This window comes from Panthera onca, chromosome B2 (assembly GCF_046562875.1).
Source record: "Panthera onca isolate mPanOnc1 chromosome B2, mPanOnc1 haplotype 2, whole genome shotgun sequence".
Taxonomy (NCBI): Eukaryota; Metazoa; Chordata; class Mammalia; order Carnivora; family Felidae; genus Panthera; species Panthera onca.
Window position 1 is genome coordinate 36,000,317 of NC_138343.1, and position 25,898 is coordinate 36,026,214.

Consider the following 25,898-nt stretch of genomic DNA (forward strand, 5'->3'; position numbering starts at 1 on the left):
ATTCTGCCTGCGGAGAGCTAGTCTCAGAGATTGTCCCCACCTCTTTCTTAGTTTTGAATTCAGCAGGTGGGTAGCTAAAGATCATGCCTCTCGTGGCAATGCCCAAAAGACCTGTAGACTCTGAGTTTGTCCTCAGTGATCCCCCAACCCTGCCCTCCCCAAGTGTAAGGCCCCCTTCAATCCATCAGGGAGAGCCTGGACTCTATCAGGAAGGTCTTGGGGAAATCGATGTGCTGGGGTTCTGGTCACAAAATCCTAGGAAGTAAATGAGCAGCTCACAGGTCTGATGGCCGCAAGGGAGAGTTTTTATCCCGGAGTCAGGGCTTATACATGCATCTAGAAGGCAAGACCTAAGAACAAAGAGCTCAGCAAGACAGGCTGGATCTGAAAAAGCAAGACCGATGGCTTAGGCAGGATGTCGTACAGCTGTTGGTGCCTCCCCTCTCTGCACCACATCCTCTCCCCTGACCACCTCATTGCACACTGGCCAGAACCTGCTTCTCTCTGCCTGAGGCCATCTCTGGCCACTAGAGCTTACATTCCATGCCTACTGGGCTAGAAGTACCAGGAAATTAATACCCCCAGGAGCAGCCTTCAACCAACACAGATAGGAGTTGGTGTATACATGCCCCAGCTCCTTCACCATGGTGGGAGAGTGTTTTACATGGTGTCCCAGAGGTCCCCAATGGGACACAGTAGTGACTGGCTTGACGGTGCACCTTTTTTTGGTTCCCTGTCTTACATCTCCATTTCCCTACCAGAGTTTTCCAAGCTCACCTGCCAAATAAACTACCTCACTTGGCTCCTTATCTCGGCATCTGCTTCTGGGGAGCCCAAACTAAGACAGGGAGCCCAAGCCAATCCTGATCACCATGGTGTCCACTATTAAATCTCTCACATGGCCACAACCCAGGACCCTCATACTGCTTAACAATCACACCCACCAACATCACATAACCTACCATGCTTCCCTACCTCCACCCATGACTTCCTTGGAAACTTCCTTGCATGAATACCAACACTTCAAGATCCAACTCATCTGATCAACCAACCTGGGCCACTGGAGGAAGGCTTGAGGGCTGCCAGGTACTCCCAGAACAACCTTCTGGTAACACAGACCATGCTTTGCTGGCTAACTTGTCAATAACTCTAAGGTGAGACTTAGGCAGTGTGACAGAGATGTTGGGCCTGGTGGGGACTGGCAGCAGTTCACATTGCCAAGCCAACTGCTTCCTCTACCCACAAGGGGGGCCTCCCTGACTTTTCCATTAAGGACTTCTAACATCTAAGCAGGAGCCCTGGACCCAGAATGAGCCCCAGATCCTACAGTCCAGATGTAATGAGGCCTGGGAATGAGACATAGCATTCACAGGGGTGATGGGAGAATTATAAAGGTGTGGACATAAAAAAGTTTGTAAATACCATGTAGACAGGTCCTGGCTTCTCTTTGAACCTACGAGGTGATACTGGAGAATGAGAAAGATGCAGCTGTAGAGTCCCTTGGCTTTTAACTTCAGCTTTGACACCTCATTGCTGTGTGACCTTGGCAAGCCACTTACCTTCACTGGTCTGTTTCTTCTTGCACTGAATCTCGAAAATCTGCTTCTGGGTCACTACTTAAGGCAACTGCCTGGCAGATGAGCTCACTCCTTGCCACACCTTGAGACCCCATCTCATGGCCTTCCCTCTACTCTGTGGCCTTATTCCAGAAAGGAGAGTAAAGCCAGGCCTTGCCACCTCCAGCTTGCCTTGAGGGCTTATATACTTTACTGGAAGTTAAAGTGACCTCCCCCAAGGTCCCTCTGCATTTTACTGAAATGCCAGAACCAAACACAGGCAGATGGGGCCACCAGAATCCAGCTCCCTACCTCTACCCTCCTGATGTCCCTCTCAGACATGGGAAAAGGTGCCTTCATTAAGAGTTCCTTAAGAATCACATAGGGTGGGGCGCCTGGGTGGCGCAGTCGGTTAAGCGTCCGACTTCAGCCAGGTCACGATCTCGCGGTCCGTGAGTTCGAGCCCCGCGTCAGGCTCTGGGCTGATGGCTCGGAGCCTGGAGCCTGTTTCCGATTCTGTGTCTCCCTCTCTCTCTGCCCCTCCCCCGTTCATGCTCTGTCTCTCTCTGTCCCAAAAATAAAAAAATAAAAAAATAAAAAAAAAAAAAAAAAAAAAAACAAACGTTGAGAAGAATCACATAGGGAAAGTCTCAGGGCCAAAGAGATGTTCAAGTTCAGCTCAAAGGCCTCAGCTCCTGTATCTTTCTGATAAGAGATTATGTTAAGGTGAGTGGAAATAGGGTCAGACAATGAGAAGTTTCCAGCAACAAGGACCAGAGACACTGAGCAAACAGCAATGGAGTAGCCTGGTCCCAGATGGGTGTGGGCCTGAGAGGGAGAAAATGAGCTAGATCATCACCTCTACAGTACTCTCCAGTCCCTGGCTTCTAGTATGGACCTTCAGTTTCTGGTCTAAAAATCCACAGTGCCCTCCTGGTGGCTGTGAGCAAAAAGAGCTACCTGCTAGTGGAAAGGGCTATCGACCAGCAGAAATGAACAACCTCAAGCAAGTGTGAATGGTGCTAGGGTGGGGAGGAAGGAACAAGAGCACTGGAAGATACAGGCACCTGGGTGGCTCCGTCACTTAAGCATCTGACACTTGATCTCGGCTCAGGGCATAATCTCACCGTTCATGAGTTCAAGCCCCGCGTCAGGCTTTGCACTGACAGCTCGGAGCCTGCTTGGGATTCTCTCTCTTTCCCTCTCTCTCTGTTTGCCCCTCCTTTGCTTGTGTGAGCGCTCTCTCTCTCTCTCTCTCTCTCTCTCTCTCAAAATAAATAAATAAACTTAAAAAAAAAAAAAGGAGCACTGGCAGATGGGAAACTAGACCCCTCATGAATGTCTGGGTGACCCTAAGCAAGTCTCCTCCCTATGTCTCTCCTCCCTATGTCTCTTCTGGGCATCCTCAGAGCAGCCAGAGCCCCTGAGCTAGGCTGGCAGGGAGGGGTGAGAGCAGCGCTGACATCCATCTAAATCCTCTCTCATTTCAAGAAATGCCAACTGGCCCCAAGGTAGGGATTTGTGGTAAAGACTACTCATTACCTACCCAATACCCATTCTCCACTTCTTTCTAACGTAACCTGATATTTTCCTAGGTGACAATGTGCCCATCTAAAAGACTACATGTCTCAGCGTCCCTTGCAGCTAAGAATAGCCAATGGGATGCAAGCAGAAGTCATTGGGAGGGGGCTTCTGGAAAAGCTCTTTAATAGAAGCTGACTCAGCTGGCAGGTCCACCCTTTTAAATGTTCCTCCTTTCCTCCTGCCTGGAATGTGTCACGATGGCTGAGCCCCAGCAGCCCTTTGGCGACTTTGAAGCAAAATGCTCTAAGGCTGGAGTTCTTTATGCTGAACGTGTGTGTGTGTGTGCGCATACACACACACACACACACACACACACACACACACACACACACACACTGATGCCTGGTTCCTACTCCCAGATGTTCTGATTTAACTGGTATGAGGTATGACCTAGGCATCAGGATTTTTAAGCACCCAACCTGGTAATTCTAACACGTGGCAGAGTTTGAGAAGCACCGTTGTAAAGAGAGCAGAGCAATAAGATGGAAAGAGAATGGATCTGCATTGACCAGGGAGTCACCATAGCAGTCATGGATAGTCTACCTCTCGACTTAAGAAAGTCAGCTTTAATTTGTTGGAGGCTCCATAGTCAAGACTTTGTTTCTAGCAACAGAATGTAATGTCTATCTGATATAAGACTGAGGGTCCTCAGCCAACCCATCCTCCACAACACAGGCTGGGGAACAAAAAATGGCCAGATACTTCCTTCAGGAACCTCACATGTGGGGCAGCAGGCAGACCCTAGACTTTGCACTGGGCAGGCTTGAGTGCAAATCCTTACTCCACTACCTGCTAACCCTACAGCCTTGGGCAAATCACTCAAGCTTCTCCAAAATGAGGGCTTTGGAAAGGACTGCACTCTCCTGCTCCACTGTGAGCTCCCCGGGGGCAGGTGCCCTTCACCCCTGCAGCCACGGCACCCACTACCCTTCCAGACACTCGGCAGATAGATATTCATTAAATATTTGCTTGGTTTACACTGAATTGCTGTGATGTGGTCCAGCTCTGAAATTTTCATTTTTCTCTAAACCAAAAAGAGAAAAGAATAAACAAAAGGGCAACGTTTCAACATGGTAACAGAATTTACCTACTGAAAATCAATGAAAACAGCATTTCTGGGGCAGTTTCTTTCAGGCTCTCTAGGTTCGGGACTGGAAATCCCGTGGTCAGAAGCAGAGGGAGGGGCCAGTCTCCCAAAGATCATGACCTGCACTTGCCAGTTAGAACTCTTAAACTAGAAAGCCTCCCTGCTCCTAATTTACAGAATAATAAGCATAGGGTTTTTTTTTTAAAACCCCAGGGTCCAGAGCTTGGCTGAAACAAAGCTTGGGCGGTGACCTAGAAAACCCAGAAATGCCCTCAGAAAGCCCAGGGGAAGAAGACATCTGTTTGGGCCTGACTCATTCGGATGCACTGTCTACACCAGCTGTGCCCGAGAATCGAATGGAGAGCTCTTACAACCACAGCTGCCTTGATGCCACCTGCAGAGTTTCTGAATCAGGAGGTCTGAGGTGGAGCCGGGCATCTGTCGTTGAAAAAGCTCTCCAGGTGGTTCTGCCATGCCCCTGGGGTTGAGAACCACTTCTCCACGCAGCTTCCAGCCCTCCAGATAATCAAAGTCTATTTCAGCAGAGTTTCTTGGACTGGAAAGGAACCCAGAAGAGCGCGGGGTGGAATCTCCAAAGCTGGCCAAGCAGCATCCTCATGCCTGCCCAGGTCACCACCCACTGACCCAGATCGCCCACCCCTGCAGCCCAGCTTCCCACAGGCGGAAGGCCAGGCAAGGGGAGCAGGAATTGCTGTTCAAGCCCTCCCTGGCCCGCCACGTTTCTCAAAAGCGCAGCCCGCACCTCCTGCTTCAACAGGCCACCCACACCCGGGGCTCCCTACCATCTGCCTGCCACCCCCTCTGCTCTCGCGAAACAGAGTCCCCAGAGTTCGCCTGAGAGCTTGCAAAGCATTATCACTGTTGGGCTTCTCTGGAATCCTAAGAGGCGGGCATGCCTAAACCGGCCTTCCAGATGGGGAAACTGAGGCTCAGAGGTGAGGCTACTGGGCCACAGCCCCTCACAGGCAGCAAGCCACCTACTTGGCCCTCCATCCCAAGTCTGCCGCTTCAGTCTAACCTCCTTCCTGTATGCCCTTGCTATCCAAAGAGCGACTGGACCAGCAGCATGGGCATCACACCGAGGAGTTCGTTACAAATGCAGAATCTCAGCGTAGCCCCGGACCCACTGAATCAGCATCTGAGGTTTCCCCAAGTCCCCAGAGGATCTTGAGGAGCCCTGCTGCCTCTCTGCCAACCTCCTAGTCCCCAGATGGCCCTTACTCTGTCTCCTCCTCCACCTTAAATGGCCCTTCCTCCCATAGACCCTGGCCCTTCTCCTGGCTTTCTGATCCCTGTCCCCTCTTAGGTCTCCTTCTTCCTCCCTGATGCCTTCTACTCTGTCTCCTCTCACTCCTTCCACCCCCAGGGTGCTGGTCTCAGTCCAGTGCCCCTCACTCTACTCTCTCTTCCCTGGCAATTTCAGTCCACTCATGATTTCAGCCCACATTGTTCTGTGCACATAAATCCACGTGTGCAAATCAGCCTCTTTCAGAATGCTCTCTCTCCTGAGCATGAACACTTGTGTCCACTTACCCCACCACCAGGGCTCCCACACATCCCACACCACAATCCCATAAAGTTCAAAACTGCACGGGCGTCAGTCATTAAAATAAAGCGATGTGTTGAGGCCTGGCTGAGTGCCGAGCACAGTGCCCAGGGCTCCCCAGCACGGTCTCATGGCGTGCTTATCGCTTATCACAAACCCGTGCGGTGGGCTCGACTACCCACCGCAGTTTACTACTGTCGGCAGTAAACATTCCGACAAGCGGAAAAGCCATGCCTGAGAAAGCTGATGTAACCTTCCAGGCTCTCGTGGCTGGTGCCGGGCAGAGCTGGGGTTCGGCCCTGGTTTCTTACCCCGAATTCCAAGCTCTTAACTACGTCACGCCGTTGCCCTAAACCTGCCTGACTTCTGTGGCCTTTGCTCTGCCATTGTGTGCCAAACCTCACAGCCATTTTCAGCCCCAGCTCTTGCCTGTGCTCTTCCTGAAGCCCTTTTGGACCCTAATGATTGTACAGTCTCATTTCTTGCGTTTTCCGACAATCTCTAACCGGATCCCTTCCCCCACGCCCAACCCCCTACAGTCTATTCTCCACATGGCAGCTAGAGGGATTCTATTAAAAAGGTGTCAACTCATGTCTCTCTCTTGCTCAAAAGCCTCCCATGGCTCCCCCATGCCTCTCAGAATACAAGCCAACATCCTTACATAGCCTTCAAGACTGCAAACAACCAGGCCCCACTAACTCTCTCACGCCACCTCCTCCCCCCGCCCCCTGCATCGCTCACTTTGCTCCAGCCATACTGGACTCCTCGTTGTTGCCAAACAGGCCAGGCAGGCTCCTACTCCAGGGCCTTTGCACTGGTTAATCTCCTGCCTGGAATATACTTCCTGCAGATATCCACTGGGCTTCCTCCCTCCGCATCTTCAGCTCTCTGTTCTGGTGGCACCTATACAAGGAAGCCTCCCAGCCACTCTGTATGTGAACTTGAACCACAGTCTACCCCTCCTTGTCCCTTAAGCTCCTTTCCCCTTTTTCATCGAACCCATCACCATAGGATGCATTTTATACTTGTTTACTGTTTACTGTCTGTCTCCCCTCAGCGTGAATGCAAACTCTAAGAGAGTAAGAGCTTATTTCTCTCGCCAGATATCTCGTGTTCCATACAGAGCCTTTACTCCCTGTGGTTCTTGTACCTGAGACCTCCTGTCCATTCTCACAGCCACCACCCTGGATGGAGTTCTCCCTATGAATTCCCCAGACAACCGCGGAACCTCCCAACCAGTCTCCCTCCTCCTGACCATATATACCCTCTTCAAAACACACAGCTGCACAGCAGCCTGAAATATGGCTGACATCAACCCATTTCTCTGCTCAGGACCTTCCTGACAGCTTCTCCCAGACCCAGAATTCCAGCCTCCTACACCCAAACACAGGCTCCGTAATCCGATATGGGTTTGAGCCCAGCTCCAGCACTTGGACAGGTGACTTCATCTTTCTGAGCCCTCAGTTTACTTTTTTGGTAAAATGGGCTGAAAATGACTCACTCCAAGGGTTGTAGTGACTGCATGTTTGTAGTGAATGCACGTTTGTGATCTCAGCCCAGGCAGTAAACATTAGCCATTGTTATGATTGTTCCTTTGCTGTGCCAACTCTAAGTGCCCATTCTTTTTCAAACGATGTTCCAGCCCGACGGAACAACTCATTACTCCCTGCACAGACCAGGTTCTTTACCCTCCATGCCTTTGCCACAGTGAGCCCTCCATCTGTGATGTTCTCCTCAGGCCTTACTTCTATTCATCGAGCCAGTTGAAACGCCCCCTTCACAAGACCTTGGAAGTAACTTCCTAACCCTTTGAATTCCCTCAGTCCTTTATCTGCCCTTGCCACATGGCATTTACCAAGATCTTCAGGAACCATCTTGTGTGTAACTCCTCTCCCCTTCTCCTTGAGGGAGGAAACTCCATCTTTCCTACCTCCAAATCAGAAGGTCCCCAGCGATGGAGCCTCGTGGCCACTTCTTACCAACTGTGTAACCTTGAGCAGGTCACTTAAGTGTCTGTCTCCTCTTCTCTTAAATGCGGACAATAGGACATGCTATGCTAACCTCTCAGAACCTTACGGGAATCAGAGGCATACGAGCACTGGGTAAAGGCACATGACACTTACTCCCTATGAGGGATTGTTGTAATAACCAATGATTCTCTCGAAAAGAGTCATTCTTCTTTGCATAAAGGGACACCTGAAAGAACCATCACCAAATGCAGGGTGGGATATCATAAGTGAGCTTTACTTTCTTCCTTATAATTTTTTGTATTCTCTGATTGTTTTGCAAAGAGCACATGTTACTCATTGACTGCGGGGGTGGGGGTTGGGGGTAACAATTCCATTGTTTAAAAAAGATTCCTCTGTTATTAAGCATTGGTCTCGACTCCTGTATCGGCATTCAAATGCAGTAGGGTCCCTTAATACCTAGTTCCTGCCATGGGCAGATTGTGTGCCTGCAAAGCAGAGTGTTCTGAGAAGGGGAGGAAGATGAAGAACAGGGGCCACACCCCAGGTTCACAAAGAGGCAGCTCTGTGACGGATACAGTCCCAGCTCTGCACACCGCCCCACCTGGGCAGGATCCCACAGAGCTGAGACCTACTGCCGAGCTCTCTTGCGGCATGGGGCGCAGCAAGTGTGGCTTTGGCCACAGGCAAATGCCCTGTGACAGGGGGTTGGGTGTGTGGGAGGTGGAGGTGGCCTGGAGCATCAGAAGGCCTTAAGGAGCTCCCAAAGACCCCAGGCTGAGGAACTGGAATAACTCATCCCACCGGGAGGCTTGAGGCCCAGGGAGCCCAGAAAAGGCAATGTGGTGGCCAAGCCCTCCCCCTGCTGGCCACATCTGGAGTGGCAGTGCCAGCAGCATCAGGTACAGTCCTTGGGCAGCTACGCACGCTCCCTGCACCTGGGGCCAGGTCAGGCTCAGGTGTCCAGCGGTAGGTAGGGGGCAGGGCAATGTCCTGCCAGGACTGAGAGGCCCAAGGTCCTCTCTCCCAGGCCCCTTGCCTTTGTGGGGTGCAGCACTGCCTGACCCAACATGGAGATGGAAGACAAGAGTGGGGGAGAAGAAAGGCAGAGAAGTGATGAGGAAGGAGGAAGGGAGGAGGTAGCAGAGAGGGGTCCTTCACACTTCAGCCTATCTCACTACTCCCAGGCCCACCCATGCCTCCTGGGCAGCTAGAGACGCTGGGGCTGCTACCACTGCCCGGATTTCCACCCCCGCCCCCAGGTATTGATTTCCTGCATCATTCATTTGCCGGGCCTTGGCGGCCGTGATTAGCTCCTTCCATTCTCCCTCCGGAGCACTCCCCCTGCCAACAGCACCCCCCCCCCCCCCCCCCCCGCCTCATTCCTCCCTGTTCTAGCAAAGCAGAGCTAATACCAGGCTCTAAAGGAAGCTTTGCCGCCCGGCCCCAGCAACTCACAGCCAAGCCTGGCCAATTACAAGTGGGCCCCTGGCATGTCCCCAGCACACTCCCTCAAGGGTGCTTTCCGGCTAATAAAATCCTCTCTAACCACCCCCTCACCAGGGCCCAGTGTAGGATGGGGCACCGTGCAGATCTTGACCCTAAGTGGGGCTCTCCAGGCTCTGCTACTGGACCTGGGGAGTCCTGAGGCTGGCTCAGGGGCCAACATCAACTTCAGCAGGGAAAGGTGGAGGGGGGTGGGAAGACAATGCTGGCAAGGCAAAGAAACCAGCCTGACTTGTGGGCACAAGGCTCCATCTCTCTCTCATGCAGTTACCATAACTGGGAAGGAAGAAGGAACAGAGGCTGGAACCTTCTTGAGGACATTTAGAAACCCCCAGAGCCTTCCATTAGCCCTAGGGGACCAGTTTTCTGATGGCATGCCTTCTCCAAGGGCAGGGTTAGATCTGGACAGCCAGACTCAAGACTTGTGGTAGAAACTCTAGTGAGAAATCCCAAGAGTGCCCACAGCCAGGATCAACACCCAGAAGATGGCACTGGGAGACGCACTTCCTGAAATTCTTTCTCTGCACCCCTCAGAGGAGGGGGAAAAAAACCCTGACTTGGTGATAATTCTGTAAGCTATGTTGCTCTTGTCAAATTATTCAACATCTGTCTTCATGTTCCCACAAAAATTAGCATAGGATGGTAGTTTCTGATGACACCTTTGGTGAAATATTTTGACTTCCACCAGTAAGTTGCAAACAACCTGTCTTAAGGATAATGTCAATTCCTACTCCTGCATATTAAATAATCCAGAGGTTTGCTGTGTTTTTGTAAGGGAGTGGAATCCCACTGACCTGCCCTGGCCGGGCGTCCGGCAGCTACGGGGAGAAGCGGAAGCCAGGATGGAGGAGCGGGTGTTTTCTGATGCTTTCCACACACGGGATGCCCTTCCTCCATCACCTGGCTCCTGCCTTTGCCCAGGAGCAGGCCTCTGGGGCCAGCCCACCCCCCTGGCCGGCCAGAAAACAGACTGCAGAATCCACCACGGAGCACAACAAACCGGGCCAGGAGATTGGGAGGCAGGGAGGGAAGAGGAGATCAGCTCCAAATGGACCATCTGGTCCAGCACTGGGCTGCCGTAGCATCTGTGTCCCAAAGAAGGAGCAAAACCACCTGGCCAGACTGAGAGCACCTCCCCAGCCCTGCTGTAGACAGCAGACCTCAGACCCCGGCAACAGGACCCTCAGATGGAAGCAGCCAATAGGCTCTGGACACTTGCCTCCTACCAGCCTCAACAGAGACCCACAGCCCAAGCTAGATAGATCCTGCCGGCTTTGCCCTCCTGCTCTTCTGCCCTCTCGATTCAGCTTCCATGTTAATCTACCCCTCCCTCAGCCACGCAGGGCTAGGCAGAGGGGAAGGGGCCGGGTTCCCTCCCCAGGACACATGTTTTCTTTTGTGCCTTGGCTAAAACCGGCCTCTCCTCACTGCCAAGGCAGCACTGGGCTTTCAGCCTCTTCTCTCTCCTCCTCCCTGAGGTCTCCTACAGCTGCCAGTCTAGGAATCTGTGACTCTCCCTAAAGCAGAGACCCTCAGAGTGTGCCCCACTACCCTGCTGGAAAACATCCTAGACAGACTTCTTGGGGAGAAAGAATTTCAAAAAGCATTTCCTCAACCTCCCCCCACGCCCTGCCACCTGCAACCATGGCCCTTCATTCCTGCAGCAAACATTTGCCGAGCTCCTGCTGTGTGCCCGGCACCATGTTGGATGCCAGGATACAATGATGGACACAAGTGGCCATCTCTCACCCCTACACTCTACTCTTTCTCACGCTGCTTCATCTGCTTTAGGCAGAGAGGGAAACCAGGGTGGGGGGGTGGGGGTGGGCAGAAGAACTACGGTAGTACCATAGTTCCCCCTTCTGCTGTCTCTGGCCAAAGCTTCTAGCATCACAAAGAACTCAGCAGCCTCTTGCCATCCTCCTTCTCATACTAGATCTTAACCTCTTCCCCATCTATCCCAATAAAGATGCTTCACTCTGCAATTTCCCTGAGGCCCCAGCCTGCCCTGGGGCCAACACCTCAAAGGGAAGATGCAAAGACTGTCACCCTAGAGCCCTGGGGTTGGCCCCAGTACACCCAGCTTGGTTTGCTCTAAGTGGAGAGCAACAAAAAGTGAGATCCAGGCACATGAGGGAGGAGAAAATACAGAAAATGAGAGGCAGATAAGCCAATGGCTAAATCCTGGTCCCCTAGGACTCTGAAATCAGGGTCTACAGACACTGCTTCCATAGCCCCCACCCGACCCCAACCCTGCCCTTATTGCTGGGGTTTCCAGGCTAGGCTCAGAGGGGCTTCCCCAACATGGGCCCTGTGCAGCCCTGGAGAAGTCTGGAAAAGCTGGAGGGGACCAAGGAGAGGGATGACCAGGAGATAGTTCGCCAGATCTGCCCAAGGACACTTAGGGGGGGAGGGGCAGAGTAGAGGACAGTAGGGAATAGTGAGGGTTCTCTGTCACCCTCAGAGCCCCTGGGGTGTGGTGAGGAGGTAAAGACCTCAGTGACATCCATCCTTAGGCCACCTCTTAAGGAGGCAGTGAAGCTACAAGAAAACCTTGGGGACAACGAAGAAAAAGAACCCCCACCCCCACCCCAGCCCTCTGGTGTCTTCCTCTGCCCCCGGGGAGGCCTCTGGGGCTAGCTCAGTGGCCTCCTCCCCACAACCCAGCCTCTCTAGGTCCCTGCTACATTCTTCCTTCTTTTTTCCTCTTCTGGCCTATGTAAAGGGCCAGGCAGTAAGAGACACACAAACTAATTAAGAGCAGAGTTTGGCCAGATGCCTGGGCCGGCCTCCCCAGGGAATTATGCCCAAGCCAGCTAGCTGTATAGAGCCAGAAGCATGTCACCTCCCAGACACCCCTCAGGACACCCCTGCCTCTCGCGAGGTACCAGGAGGCAACGCCAGCCACCCCCAGAAGGAAGCATTTAACATCTGCGCCCCAGGCTGGCAGCTGGGGGGACAATGTCTCTGCCTCCACACCAACAGAACAGGTCAAACTCTCCCCTGATCTAAAGATGAATAATTAGGCCCTGGACTCAGGATAGAGGGACGGGGAACCCTCCCACCCCACCTATACAATATTAAAAAGTGATCTGTGCAGACCATCCTGCAGTCAGAAGGCAGAGTAAGGGCCACTAGGCCCTGAGACTGTAAGGTCAGGGCACTGAAGCCTACTAGAACTCAGAAGGAGGGTCCCTGAGAGTGGTGAGCCCTGGGGTGATCCTGGACATTGATGCCTGCTCTCAGGACCTCTCCCCAGGAACACCCACGGGAGGGACAGGAGAAGGGGTAACCAGCCAGAGTCCCCTTAGCGCCGGAAAGCGAGGCGTAGGGACGCAGGAGCAAAGCTGCGTGGCAGGAGGCAGAGTTTGAACACGTAGCCCGATGGGTGCGTGCCGTGTTTGCGTTTCCTGGGGACGGTGGCTGAATGCGTCCGTGTATGCGCTCAGGGAGAAAGAAGGTGGGGCTGGGGTTTTGTAGCTGGGAACCAGGGATGGGAAGAACTGGCTCACGCTAGATCCGAAAACGGATGCCGGGGTTTTAGGTGCCCAATCCAGGGGATGCTGGCATCCGCTCTGGCAGTCAAGAAGCGAGTAAAAGAAGCGAAGCCGCAGCGAGAGCGGGGAAGGCGAGCCCGCCGCCCCGCCGCCGTGCTGGCAGCCAGCTCACCCGCAAGCCGCGCGCAACTCCGGATCGTGCATCGCTCGGCTTGTACTCCGGAGGCCGAGCCAGGGTAGGACTAGGTTTCCGTGCAAGTCGCTGCCCCAGGCTCGGGTTTGGGGTCAGTCGGGATCTCCCGAGCCCACTGGGTGCTCTCAAGGGTTTCGAGTCATTCCGGCCCCCGGCAAGGTTTGAGGAAGTGTGTGCCTCCCCCTGGCATCCCCGGCTTCACGCCAGACCCTACGACCCGTTTCCGTGCTCTGAAACAGCGAGCTCGATCTCCTCGCGCCCTGAAAAGGGCGGGGACCCGGGCATCCACTCCGGAGTCCGAGCCGGGGTCCCCACCAAACCCCGGCAGCGCGCACTTTGCGCCTCTTGCAAAGTTTCCGCGCGGTGCTAAGCCAGCGTGGAGCGGGACGCGGGATCTTACCGTAGACTCCTTGTCCCCGGCAGTGGAAGGGGATCAGCGCCAGAAGTAGAAGGCAGGTCACCTCCATCTTCACGGCCGGTGCTTCATCCCCGCGAGGCGGCGCAGCCCGAGAGGTGGCGGGGGGCGCATCCGCCGGGGCCCCGCGAAGCCCCCTGCGTCCCCCCTTTCCCCGAGAGGCGACAGAGGGGGCGGCGACGGAGACCGGGAGACTGAGGAGGCGGCGGTGGCTGCGGCGGCGACCCGGGTTTCTCCTCCGGCGGGGCCGCTGCCCGCGTGGGGACGCAGGGGGCGCTGGCCCGGCCCCGGGTGCCTTGGCGCGCCCGGCGCAGCAGCCAGCGCCCCGGCCCGAGGAGCCCGGCCGCCGATCTGCCCCGGGTCCCCAGGGCTGTCTGCTCCGTGTGCTGGGCGCCAGGGACCCCTCTGCGGCGGCAGGGGCTCTTCGATCCAACAGGCCACCGACGACTGACAAACTTGTCTTTTTCCCCGCCCAGGGGACGCCCCTCCGCGGAGTGGGGGCTGGAAGGCCCGGGCTTCGCTCGGGTTAATCCGCGGTCTCCAGTCCTGCGGCGGGTCCTGGAGTCTCAGTAGCCCGACCCAGGGGGGCCGGATTGGGCGCCCTCCCAAAGGCGAAGGAGCCCCGGCCCCGGCCCTCCTGAGCGGGGGAGAAGCGCTGGCTGGGCTCGGCCAAGGGGCGAGATCCACGGGTCCCCAGGTCCGCGAAGTTACCCGAGCCACCGAGGAGCCCCGGGGAGGAATCGCGCCCCGGCGCCCCGCGGGAATCAGGAGAGCAATTCCAGCCAAGAGAGACCCGGGAAAGCGGGGAAAGGAGGAAAGTTTGAGTCGTTTGAAAAATATTCGCGCTCTCGGCGAGGCCGGGGCTGCGGCGCGGGCGCCGCTCGCCGCCTCCGCTCGTCGCGCTTCGCTCCCGCCGTCTGGCCGCGGCCGTGGCGCTCCCGGTCTCGATGCTCTCCGGAGAGTGGGGCTGCGCCGCGCCCCAAGTTGGTCGTCCCCGCCCCCGCCCGGCGGCCTCGGCCAGCGGGGGCCCCGAGCGGGCGGGGCCGGGCCGGGCTCCCGGGCGCGGCGGCCGCTGGGCTCGGGGCCGCGGGAGCGCTCCGCTCGCTCGGCAACTTGAGCTTCGCTGTGCTGCTTTTTCCCCCCTCGGAGCTTTTCATTCCGCGCTCCCCCCGCCTCCCTCCCTCCCTCCCTTCCTCCTCCCTCCTCCTCGCGTCTCCTCGTTCGGTCTCTCGCTCTCCCACCCTTTGTCGCTCGCTCTCCTGTTTGATTCCCCTCCAGTTAAAAAAAGGAGCCAATTAAAGGCAGCCCAGCTCGCCCGGCCCAGCCTCTGTCCAATTTCCTCGCCTCCCCCAGGACCAATTAGAGAAAACAAAACAGGGCTGGGGGAAGCAGACTGCCTGCTTTCTCCTCTCCCTCTCTTTCTCTTTCTCTCTCTCTCTCTCTCTCTCTCTCTCTCTGCCCCTCCCCCTTCTTTCCCTCTCTCCGCCCCCCCACCCCCCCAGCAGGAAAATGTCAGAAAGCAGAAATGGATCCATCTATCCCGAGGACAGTGGCGGAGGGACGTGGGTTTCGGCGCGGGCTCTGCAGCCGCGCGCTCGCACGCTCTCACGCTCGCTCTTCGCCCGCCCTTGCACACCCAGACTGGCTGCCGAGCCGGGTACACCGATTCCAGTAAGCTCGCGGGGCAAGCACGGCCGTTCGCCCCGGGGACCGAAGCCTGCGGGGCACTGCACACTTTGTAAATGTTTTGCACTTTTGGTGGTTGGAACTACAGCGGAGGTCGGAAGGAAAGGCCAAGGGCCCGCGTCTTTTGGGGTCCTGCAGGCGCGCGAGCCGGCCGCCTGCTGTCGGTCTGCAGGGCTGTCTGCGCGGCCCCGGAGTCCCTCCGCCCCCGGCCGAGCCCCCGCCCCTTTCCAGGCAGCCTCGGCCTCTCACTGCGTAGGGCGTGGGGGCCACCGCCAGAGCAGCTGGCTGAGCCGGGGGCGGAGAGCGCACGCTTAGAGCTCCAGCCCTTGCCTCGGCCCACAGGTTGCCAACAGGTTTGTCCGCAGGACCCCGCCACCGGAGCTCCCCGAGGCCACCCACATTCTCCCCGGCTTGCCCCTGTCTCTCCCCATCCTGCCTCTCCTTAGGACCTCAAGCGCCCCCAAGCGCCCCAGGGGCGCACTCTCTTCCGGCAGCCAAGCCCGGGGCCCCCTCCAGCTGCGGGCGTCAGACACTCCGGAACTCCGCTACCTCACCCCGCCCCCAAGAGCTGGGGTGGGGAGAGCGCTCCTCCCAAACGCCAGCAGGGAGGGGGCGTCGGCTGGGAAGCCGGGAGGGCTGCCTCCGCTGCGCCTCCGGTCGCGTCCCCCTACCCCGGTCCTGCTAATCTCACCTGCTCCACCTGTCGCCGTTATTTATCTCGGCTTGTGCGCAAGGACTGTATCAGGGCGGCCCGTGGGAGCGCGGACAACCGCAGCAGCTAACAAGCGGGGAGATTATTAACCCTCCTTCCCCCGCTCCCCGGAACTGTTCAGTATCTGGGCTGTGATGGTGGTTACCCGACTCTGCATTTACCAAAACTCAAAGAACTTACACCAAAAAGATTTAATTTTTCAATATGGAAATTAAAACATGAATTTTAAAAAATAATAAAACCCACCCCTTCCCCAGGTCGTTTCCTGCTAGGTCCCCCCCTCCCCTGACCCTCAAGGGACTGCTCACCGGAGAACGTGACCGGGCAGCAGTGGGAGGTATTGGGAGAAATGCCAGGCCGCCACTGGGGGTGTGCCATCAGTTGGCACCTCCTCAGTTCCCTTTCGGTCCATCCTGGGAAGTCCGAAAACATCTGAAGAATCTTATTTTTCAGCCCCCCTCCAACTGATTGTTCCTTCTTCATCTCCCCCCACCCCCTTCTCTCTCTTTCGTTTCCTGTGGATCCAAGGTTGAATAAGAGGATCCAGTTTAGTGCTGAGCACCTGGCAGAGGCCAGCTGAAGATCTGCTAAATGAATGGATGAGTGATACCCATCATAAGGCCAGAGACCACAGACTTAGGATACCCTCCGTACAGCCATCCTTTCTACGCTCCACCCCAAACCAATACCCCAAAGAGAAAAATCCATTTCCTGCTCCACGGGAAGTCTGAAGAGGAAGTGGCATCGATGGAGGGTGTGATGATGAATATCTTATTGTCATCTCCTTCCCATTGTTCAAAAATTCCTAGAAACCCTCACCGCCTCCAGGAAGCTCTCAGGGTGATTCCCCGCTCTCCTTGGCTTCGCCCATTCTGAATTAAATGACCTTGTATCCATGTCATAGGAGACTGCCTTCCCATTTTTCAATTAGCTGGTCCAACCCCAGACAGCAGTTGATTGCTCCTCTTTGGCCTTGGGATGTATTACTGAGGAGCAGGGAACCCCACTGACTCAGCTGACATGCATTTGAGTTTGCCCTCCCTGAACACACACTGGCCTGAAGGAGAGAGAAGACTCATGGTCAGGGAGAGACCAGGAGGAGGGGTGGGGGGTGAGGGAGCCAGGCTGGGATTGAACATTTGCTGTAGCTAATTCACTTGTGAATACTCTGCAGCTAATTGTATGCAGTGTAAATACCTTGACATCCTGTTTGCGTGTGCCTGTAGATTCAGCCATCTCCTCCCCCAAGTGTGCCTGGTCTGCTGCCTCTGACACGGCCCTCTGGCAACCCCGGAGAAGGGAAAAAGTACTAGACTTGAGAACCATCAGCCCGACGTTCCAGTCCTAACCTCTCTAGGCCTCAGTTTCCCCAGCTGTAAAGTGAGTAGGATCCCTATCGCACAGAATGGTTGAGAAACAGGAGTGGATAAGAGCTGATACCATGGGCCGGGAACTATTCTAAGCCCTACATGTCAGTAACTATTTAATCTTCATAACAACTATGTGAGATGGGGCTGTTATTCTCATAGAATAACATAGAACGATTTAGTGACTCACACAGCTAAGTGGCCAAACCGGGCTTTGACCTAGGTAGCTGGGCTCCACGACACTGCTCTTTCCTACTGCTCTATACTGAAAAGGGCTTAGGTGCCTAGTAAATGTTTTCACAAGAAATGTTTCCTATTCTCCTCACACACGGAGAACAATTCACTGGGCCCCAAATGGGCTGTTGAGGGGTGGGGATATGAGCTCTAGACCACTGGACCTGAGCCCGACTGAGGCTGGGCTGCCTGGAGGCTCCGTGGGTAGCACCTGATGTCAACTCCTGAGTTCCACCCAAGATAGTCTAGGAAAACCCTATTCTTCTGCCCCGGAGAAATCCCAGTCCTTGGATTCCAAGAGATTTCAGGAACTAGCTGCTGATTGGGGTGGGGGGGGGGGGGTGTGACAGGCCAGGGAACCAGGAACCCCAGACTTTGGCCAAGCAGGGCAGCTGAGGGCTTTTATTGTGAGAGCTCCTTCCTAGAAAGCTCCCCCATCTCCTCCTGCCTTAGGCAAGTTAGAGCCTGGGAGAAGAGAGAAGGAGGAGGAGAAGGAGGAGAGAGAGAGAGAAAGAGAGAGGGAGAGGAAGTCTTTGTGGAAATGGTGTTGTCGCCTTTGCGAGGGAGATTGTCTCTGAAAATCATACAGTGGCAGGTATCGATTCAATCTCAGGGCAAGACACTTTCTGGTCAGGTGGGGTGAAGGCTGACTGGGAGGGGTAAAGAATGAGCAGAGTTACGACCTCGCAAGAAGACCAGTTTATTAATTCAGGCTCTAACAAATAGCCAATTAGTGGTTCCAGCTGCTAATTAGTAAGCAGTTAACTCCCGTTCTAAAACGTGCTTCTCAAGACTAGTGACAATGCAGTCCTGCAATGACACCCTTGGAGAGGAGGAGACTTCCGACACCCAGGTTCTGTAGCCCCTCCCCTCCCTCCTCATTGGCAGATCCTCTGCTGTGGGAGCCTGTCTGTTCACCATTCATTCACTTAACCAGTATCTCCGTCTCTGTGCCAGGCACTGCTCCAGGCACTGCAGATTCAATGTGAATGAACAGACCAGAGCCTACCCTCAAGGAGGTTATTTTCTGGTGAAGAGGCAGGCAAAAGACTATATGAATAAGGAAACGAAATCGTATTTAGATAGCAAGGAAATACTACAGCTAGGAAGAGGAGGAGGCAGTGGGAGGGCCAAAATGTGAGAGAGGGTATCTGGACTAGATTCCACTGACACTGGAGTCATGACCTTGAAGAAGAGCGGGGGGGGGGGGGGGGTGGGGGGGGGTGGGGGGGGGTGGCAACCTGTGCCAATATCTGGGGGAAGAGCATTGCAGGTGTAAAGGCCCCGCAGTGGTGAAAGAGGATTTGGCTGCAGTTGAATAGGTGACCCGAGAGTAGTAGGAGCTGACATCAGAGGGGTTAAGGGGACAGGTCTTTTGGGCCTTAGGGCCATTGCAGAAGATTGGGTGTTATTCCCAGGAGATGGGAGCTCTGGCAGGGTTTTGATCAGAAGAGGGAGAGGATCTGACCTGAATTTAGCAGGCTCACTCTGGCTCTGTGTAAGGGACTAAAGGGGGCACCACAGTATCCCTCGCACCTGGCATAGTGCCAGGCACTTAGTGGGTGCTCAATAAATGCTTGTCATATGAATTGGCACATAAAACTTGATGGGGCTGGATTGTGAGACGGGGAAACATCACTTTTGAAAGTCCAGTTTATATGGGTCCTCTTGTAAATTATTTTACAACCACCAAGGGTACCCTCACATTTGACCTTTCCAAGGAATTCCACACCCACTACCCTATTTGGTCCTTAAAACGTGCCTGTGAGGTAAGACATGTGGCCTCCATTTCACAGATGTGAAGACTGAGCCAAAGAGACATTTGCTGGCCGGCTTAACAATTAATTATTGAAAATACCAGTCCTGGAATGGTGGGGGTGGGGACACAAAAGAGATAGGAGTCCCTTCCCCTCTCTGGCCACCTTTCCACAAGCGTGTCATGCCTCACTGTGCGGCCTTCCATCTCTGGGCTCCAAATTCACATTTTCACAACAAGCAGATGTGCCCCGCCTCCCCTGAGATTGCTCCCAGCCCAAACTCCAAATGCTTGTGAGCTGTGTCAGTGTCCTGTTATCAATGCCAGTGCTTCTCAGGTGAGGGTCACCTAAGCTGTCCCAAGCTCCCTTTGTCCACACTAATATTGGAACGGGGGAGTTTTAATTTTTTTGAGCTGATGTTCCAATGGATCAAAAGTAGTTTGGTTTTAACACCGGCTTGGAAAACACATGGTCTTCCCACTCTGAGTGCGTGTAAGGAGCTGATTTACCCGGTTCTACTTCCCCACTGGGTTGGTCTGGAAAGGGGGTGAACAGGCTGAAAAAGTTGGGTTCTCTTGACTGTTTATTAATTCAACACATACTTCTTGAGCCAGGTGTTGTCCCTTCATCATATTGGATATTCTGCTGGAGATATCAACAAATAAAGACGCAGCCTTGCCCTCAGAGAGCTCCAGTCTGAGGGGGGAGACACAGCCCTGCCCTCAGAGACCCTAGTCTGAAGACAGACACAGTCCTGTCTCAGGGAGTCCCAGTCTGAGGGGGAGACACAGTCTGAGGGGAGAGACACAGCCCTGCCCTCAGGGAGTCCCAGTCTGTGGGAGGAGACACAGCCCTGCCTCAGGGAGCCCCAGTCTGAGAGAGGAGACTGCTACTATGGAGTTACAGATCCTGCTATAAAAACGGAGTCAGGGGGCACCTGGGTGGCTCAGACGGTTGAACATCCGACTTCGGCTCAGGTCACGATCTTGTGGTGAGTTCGAGCCCTGTATCGGGCTCTGTGCTGACAGTTCAGAGCCTGGAACCTGCTTCAGATTCTGTTTCCCTTTCTCTCTGCCCCACCCCACTCGCATTCTGTCTCTCTCTCAAAAATAAATAAACATTAAAAAAAATTTTTTTAATGGAGTCAGGATATAGATCTAGGAGCAGATATGTTGTAACAGTGATAAAGTAATCGCTAAGGAGATAGGGAACAAGGAAGACATCTTGCTGGTTACACTGACTTCTTGGCTCTTACTGCAAGATTGTTCCCTGCTTTAAGCCTGGTTGCCTGCAGCCTTCCAAGTTTCAACCAAGCCCAGGGGAAGCAGCCTGGTGTTTTATTTGGGTATTTTCTCCTAATGCAAATGTCTCTCTGGGCTCCTGGGAACCAGGCCTGTTTGGAGGCAAGACTGTGAGGCTGGTATGTAGCAGTCAGCCCCTGTAGGGAAGAAAACCCACACTCTCTGGGGGCCAGGCCCCAGCCCAGCAACAAACCCCATCCCCGCCTCAGTCCACTAGCCTCCCTAGGGACACATCTGGCCGAGGGGATTGCAGAACTCCTGGAGATCAACTCTCCCAAGGTTCCACCTGGTCTCATGGATGTCACCTCCGACCCCAGGCTCAAGGTGGCATCTGTGTCATGTGCTCTGTTTCTACCTGTGCCTTGACCTCGAGGGCAGGGTGGATGCCCCACTCCTATTAGGTAGCCCAGTGCAGGGCTGAGCACCCAGTAGCCACTTGATGTCCGCTCATTAAAATGAGCTGATCTGGATTACACTAACTCGAACAAAAACAGGCTCTGGTCAAGACCTGAATTACCAGGATAAGGGAAGCCCAAACTATCCAGACAATATGTAGATTAGGGACAAATATAAATAATAAATATATAAGAGGAAATATTTGTGTTATGTACAGGCTGAGGGGAAGCAGATTCTTAGGGAAGTAGGCAAACGAGGGGCAGAAGGTTTTGGGAAATCCTGCGTAAACAAGGGGCAGGGGAAGTGACTTTCCACTTCTGCCTCATTCTGGGATGCTTTTTAGGAGGGGTGTGGGGGTGGGGGTCTGGTGGGTTTCCTGAAGACCCCGGGCTCTGCCAGGCTGAAGGGGGCTCTGTCCTCTGGCATCTGCTCCCAGGGCCCCAGCAGCCCCAAAGGAAAGCATCGAGTTTCGCTGAGCTGGTCTTTCTCACCTTCTCCAGGGCAGCTCTTCGGAAGGAAGCCGGATCAAATGTTCTCAAGCTTGAAAAGTCAGGCTAGGGTGTGTGGGGAAAGGAGGAAAGGGCAGGACGGGGAGTGAAGCTGAAATCAGGGGAGGGAACAGGGCCAGGGCTGGGCCCAGGTACCAGGCAGGTGTTTCTTCTTGCTTCCTTTCTGGTTAACCTCCCCTAGCAAATTCTCGTTCCTTTTGTCATCACCTCTTTTTGACCCATATAAAGGGGTGAGAGGCAGGAAATCTGGAGTGGAATAATAATAGACACATACACACACACCCACGCACGCACAGGGACAGGACCGCGTGCCTTAAACTCCAGGGGGCGCCATTTACACAGAATACAACACGAATGGCGCCCACCTCCCACCCCAGTGTGCAAAGTGGTGGCCCCGCTTCAGCTCCCTCTGCTCGGAGCCAACCCCAGGACGAGCTGGTGTCAACTCATCCTGTGCCTCATTTCCCCCGCCCTTTCACTTCCAACCCACCCTCCGCCCCCTCCCCTCCGGGTCACGCCAGGCCTAATCGCCCCACCCCCGCAGGACGCAGTCAGGGAAAAAGGGGTCCTGGCCGCCCCGCAGGCTCGCAGGCTCGCCGTTCCGCACACACTGGGAGCCCCAGAGACTTGCTGCCTTTTTGATGAATTCGGCTCATTATCTGGCTCTCCCTGCTCTCCTCAGGGATCGTCCAAGACCACTAGCCCGGGCCTTCAGAGCCACATATGGTCCCCGCCGTGGGAGTGGGTACCCAACGGACCCTCCCACTCAGCCCTGTGAGGCCAGTGTATCCCCACGTCTCTCCATTTCCATTTCGGTCGGCTAACCCAGGACTTACAGCCATCAAAGGAGCAAGGAGCTTTATCATCTTCGTTTTAGAGATGGGAGAACTGAGGAACAGAGAGGTTCAGTCACTCTCCCAAGGTTACACAGCTAATAAGTGGCAAAACTGATCATCAAACCAGATAATCTGGCTCCAGAGGCTATAGGGTCCACACTCTTCACCCTTACTTGGTGCTGCCTCTGACATAGAAGAGGGCCTAAGGCTAACACCCTATAGCTGCGCTGGCTGACACATAGCCACTAGCTAATTCAGTCATAGTAGCCACTTTTCAAGGGCTTAATAGTTGCACATGACCAGTGGCCACCCTATTGGACAATAGGGAGAGAGACTGTTTCTACCATTATAGGGGTTTAATTGACAGCGGTATTCAGGAGTCCTTAATTTTAACCCCAGCTCTACTGCTTACTAGCTGAGCAACTGTGAGCAAGTCACTTAACTTCTCTGGGTCTATTTCCTTGTGGGTAAAAGCATGGCAAAAATAGTTCTGACTTCACGGAGCTATTAGGGGGGTTAAGTGAGAAAATGCATCCAAAGTGCTCAGTACAGTGCCTGGCACAAAATAAATTGTTCTAAAAATTCTTAGTTTCCTTATTAGGAATCTTAGTCCAGTCCTGCATGTAACTAAGTAGGTGGCTGAGACCACAGAAACTAAGGAACTGGCTCAAAGCCACACAGCACATTAAATGGCAAAAGCCAGGAGCTCCTAATTCTTTTACGAGGCCTAATGATACCACTACAGTTGATAAAGAACTTTCACGTTTGCCCCTCCCCAAATTGCTGGGAGGCAGTTAAATGGGGTTTCATCAACCCTTCCATTTTACAGATTAAGAAAGTAAGGCACAGAGAAGGTGAAGTGATTTCTTCAGGGTCATGATGCTGGTTAATAGCAGGGTAGGGACTTGTGAGTACCATTCAGTGTCCTTTCTCCTGGTCCATTCTCCATTGTCTATGCAAATTAACTGGTGTGTGTTTGTGTGGGAGTATTTGTGTATGTGTGTTCTTCATTCGTTCACTGTGCAGAGTTCAGGGACCTGTTGTCCATGATAGATAGAATATAAATTATATAAATAATATTAATATGGTCTCAATTATGTAAAAAGCTGTATACAGAAGAAAGATGAGCAGGATAGATAATGCCATTTTAATGATTATCGTGGGCGGTGGGATTATGGGTGATTTGCATTTCTGTCTTCATATGTTTCTATTTTTCCCCAATTTCCTACAAGCAGTATGTATTATTTTTATAATCAGAAATAAACAAACGTGATTTTCAAATACATTTTTTTTTAATTAAATTCCTCCAGTGTTTCCCCTGTGGCCTCCTTGGCCCTCCAAACACCCAGGAGGCCTGCCCTGAGGTTTGGCTTTGCCTGGCCAGGCCTGTCAGCAGACAGGAGGCCTGTGTGTGCCCTTCATCCAAAAGCCCTCAGGTCCCTTTGCACTGGAGTGGGTTTGAATTTACTCAGCAACATCCACATGCAATAAATGTCATACTGTTTTATTTTTTCAAGTCAAATAAATTCTGATCCCAAGTTTCCAATTGCCAGAGTTCTGAGAAATCAGCCTTAGTTATGTTTGGCGGGGGGGGGGGGGGGGGGGGAGTCTCAGGTCATAGAAGAATCTGGGACCCAGGAAAAGAGGCCTGAGGCCTTGTCATTGCCGTGGTAATTGACTCCTGTCACCTTGGCTCCTGAACCCCCAGCCACACCTCAGTTGGGCTCAGCTGCCCCGGACAGGCTCTGGGGTCTCCGTGGCATCCCTCTCAATGACCACAAGTAGGCCCTGGACACCGTCCAGGCCTCTGTGCTTAGCATCCAGCCTTCACAAATATCCCCATCTGGCACCTCTGGCCAGAGGGACACAAGGCCCCAGACAAAGGCCCCAAATCTCTGTCCTCCCCCTGGCTGGAGAAGCCTGTCTCCCTTCTCTCTCCTAGTCAAACCACCTTTCCTCATCCTTCTCCAGTCCTCTCTCTCTCTTCACCCCCTCTCAGGAGACCTCTACCTCCCAAACCTAACTGGGGGAAGAGGGTGGTCCCCTGCTGCTTTGACAACAAAACCCAAAGCTCTTTGAGGAAAAAAATAAATAAATAAAAGCCCAGAAAGAAGACACTGACCTTGGTTCTTTTCTTGGGATGGAGGAGGGGGAGATGTCTGTCATTATTCCAAGTGATGTGGGAAAAACACCCAGTAACATCTCAGTACAGATCCTGGTTATACAACTCATGCCTTGAGTGATGGCTTCTCAGACCTCTCCTCATGAGGTCAGACAGAGGCAGTCGAGCATTTCCTTGCCAGGGATGTGGAATGAAGTCACGAAAATTCCACCTCCCCCTTCCTAGGACCCAGGCTGGGGAAGGGAGTTCCTAAGGGGAAGCCCAGGAATTGGAGTCAGAGCGTCTAAAGTGTTAGACCCAAAATAGGTGCTCAGTAAATAATTCTCTTGTGCATGAATCTAATCTCGGCACAGTCCTTCAGGCCTCTGAGCCTCACCATCTTTATCTGTACAATGGGCCTCCATTCATTCAACAACTATGTCATGATTACCAAACACTGTTCAGGCACAGAGGATGGACCAGGGAACATGACGAAGTCCCTCCAAGACCAACGATAAAACTGTTGTATCATATTGGGTCTAGTAGGTGCTGTGGGTGCTCATCCCACATCGTCTCACGCTAACTGCGGTGCCCTCTGGCTGACTTCTAACGGCCAGCACCCAGTTAGGGTGTGCCCTCGCTCAAGGTCTACTTTGCCTACCCACATAACAGCTAGAAGGGCCAGGGACTCCCAGAGCTGGTGCATCAATACCCAGGTTCCCTCACCCCTCAGGCAGGATGTCTCCAAGGTGTGTGTCCCACATTAGCTCCCAGAGTACCTAGCAGGATTGGGCTCCAGTTCCCACAGTAACTGGATTCAAAAATGCCCCTTATTGGCTTCCTTCCCTTCCCTGTATCACTTCACCATTCTCCCGTGGGTGTTTCCTGGAGTCACCAATAACTACTTGTCCTCAACTACTTGTCTTGGGTCTGCTCTGGGGAAATCCAATCCAAGACATCAGATTAGAGTTGGTGCTATGGAAACAAAATTTAAAGGGGATAAGGAGGTAGGTAACAAGGGATGGCATCATTTTAGACAGGGTAGTTGGGGAAGGTCCCTCTAAGAAGGGGATGTACAGTTCAGTCAAGGACCGGAGTGAAGGGAGGGAGGGAGGGAGACCAATAGATATCTGGCTGCAAGGGTGAAGGGTGTTCCAGGCAGAGGGAACAGTAAGTGCAAGGCCCTGAGTTGGAAACACCTGAGCGGCAGCATAGTGATAACACCTGCCCAAGCAGCTTGAGGAGAAGGATTCCTTGAGATAGTCTATGTGAACTGGAAAGCCCTGGACACGTATGAGCTATTAGGGCTTTTTAAATCCCCTCTCTAGCACTCGCAAGGTCTCTTCGGGGAATGGCTCTGCTTCCAGCCCTGCTTGAGCTGCTGTGCTCTGCACCTTCCCCCCACTCTGTGCTCACCCAGCCTCTCTGGCCTGGAGCAGGGTTTGGTTTTTCCAATAACTCATTAGTACAGCTTTTGTCATGATTGAAGAAACAAAAGACCCAACAAGAAAACTGAATTCAGCGGCATTACAGTTTATTTATGAGAGAATGCAAAGCAGTCTCAGCTGCAGGGGAAGCCTGGGGGAGGCAGGAAGACCCTCTGGGCGGGGACCGAGATCCCTTGGAT

At 53.7% G+C, this 25,898-nt stretch overlaps 1 protein-coding gene across 2 annotated transcripts in view; it reads right to left on the reverse strand.

Moving 5' to 3' along the window:
• MDGA1 (MAM domain containing glycosylphosphatidylinositol anchor 1) overlaps positions 1–14,505 on the reverse strand; it is a 61,901-nt gene extending 47,396 nt beyond the window's left edge. The window contains exon 1 of one of the 2 annotated variants that reach the window (XM_060615384.3): positions 13,358–14,505. In XM_060615384.3, coding sequence (XP_060471367.1) covers positions 13,358–13,424 — 67 coding nt within the window. In that variant the 5' untranslated portion in view covers positions 13,425–14,505. The remainder of the gene's footprint in view (positions 1–13,357) is intronic. The other variant, XM_060615385.3, reaches the window with a different exon arrangement.
• Positions 14,506–25,898: the final 11,393 nt, after the last annotated feature.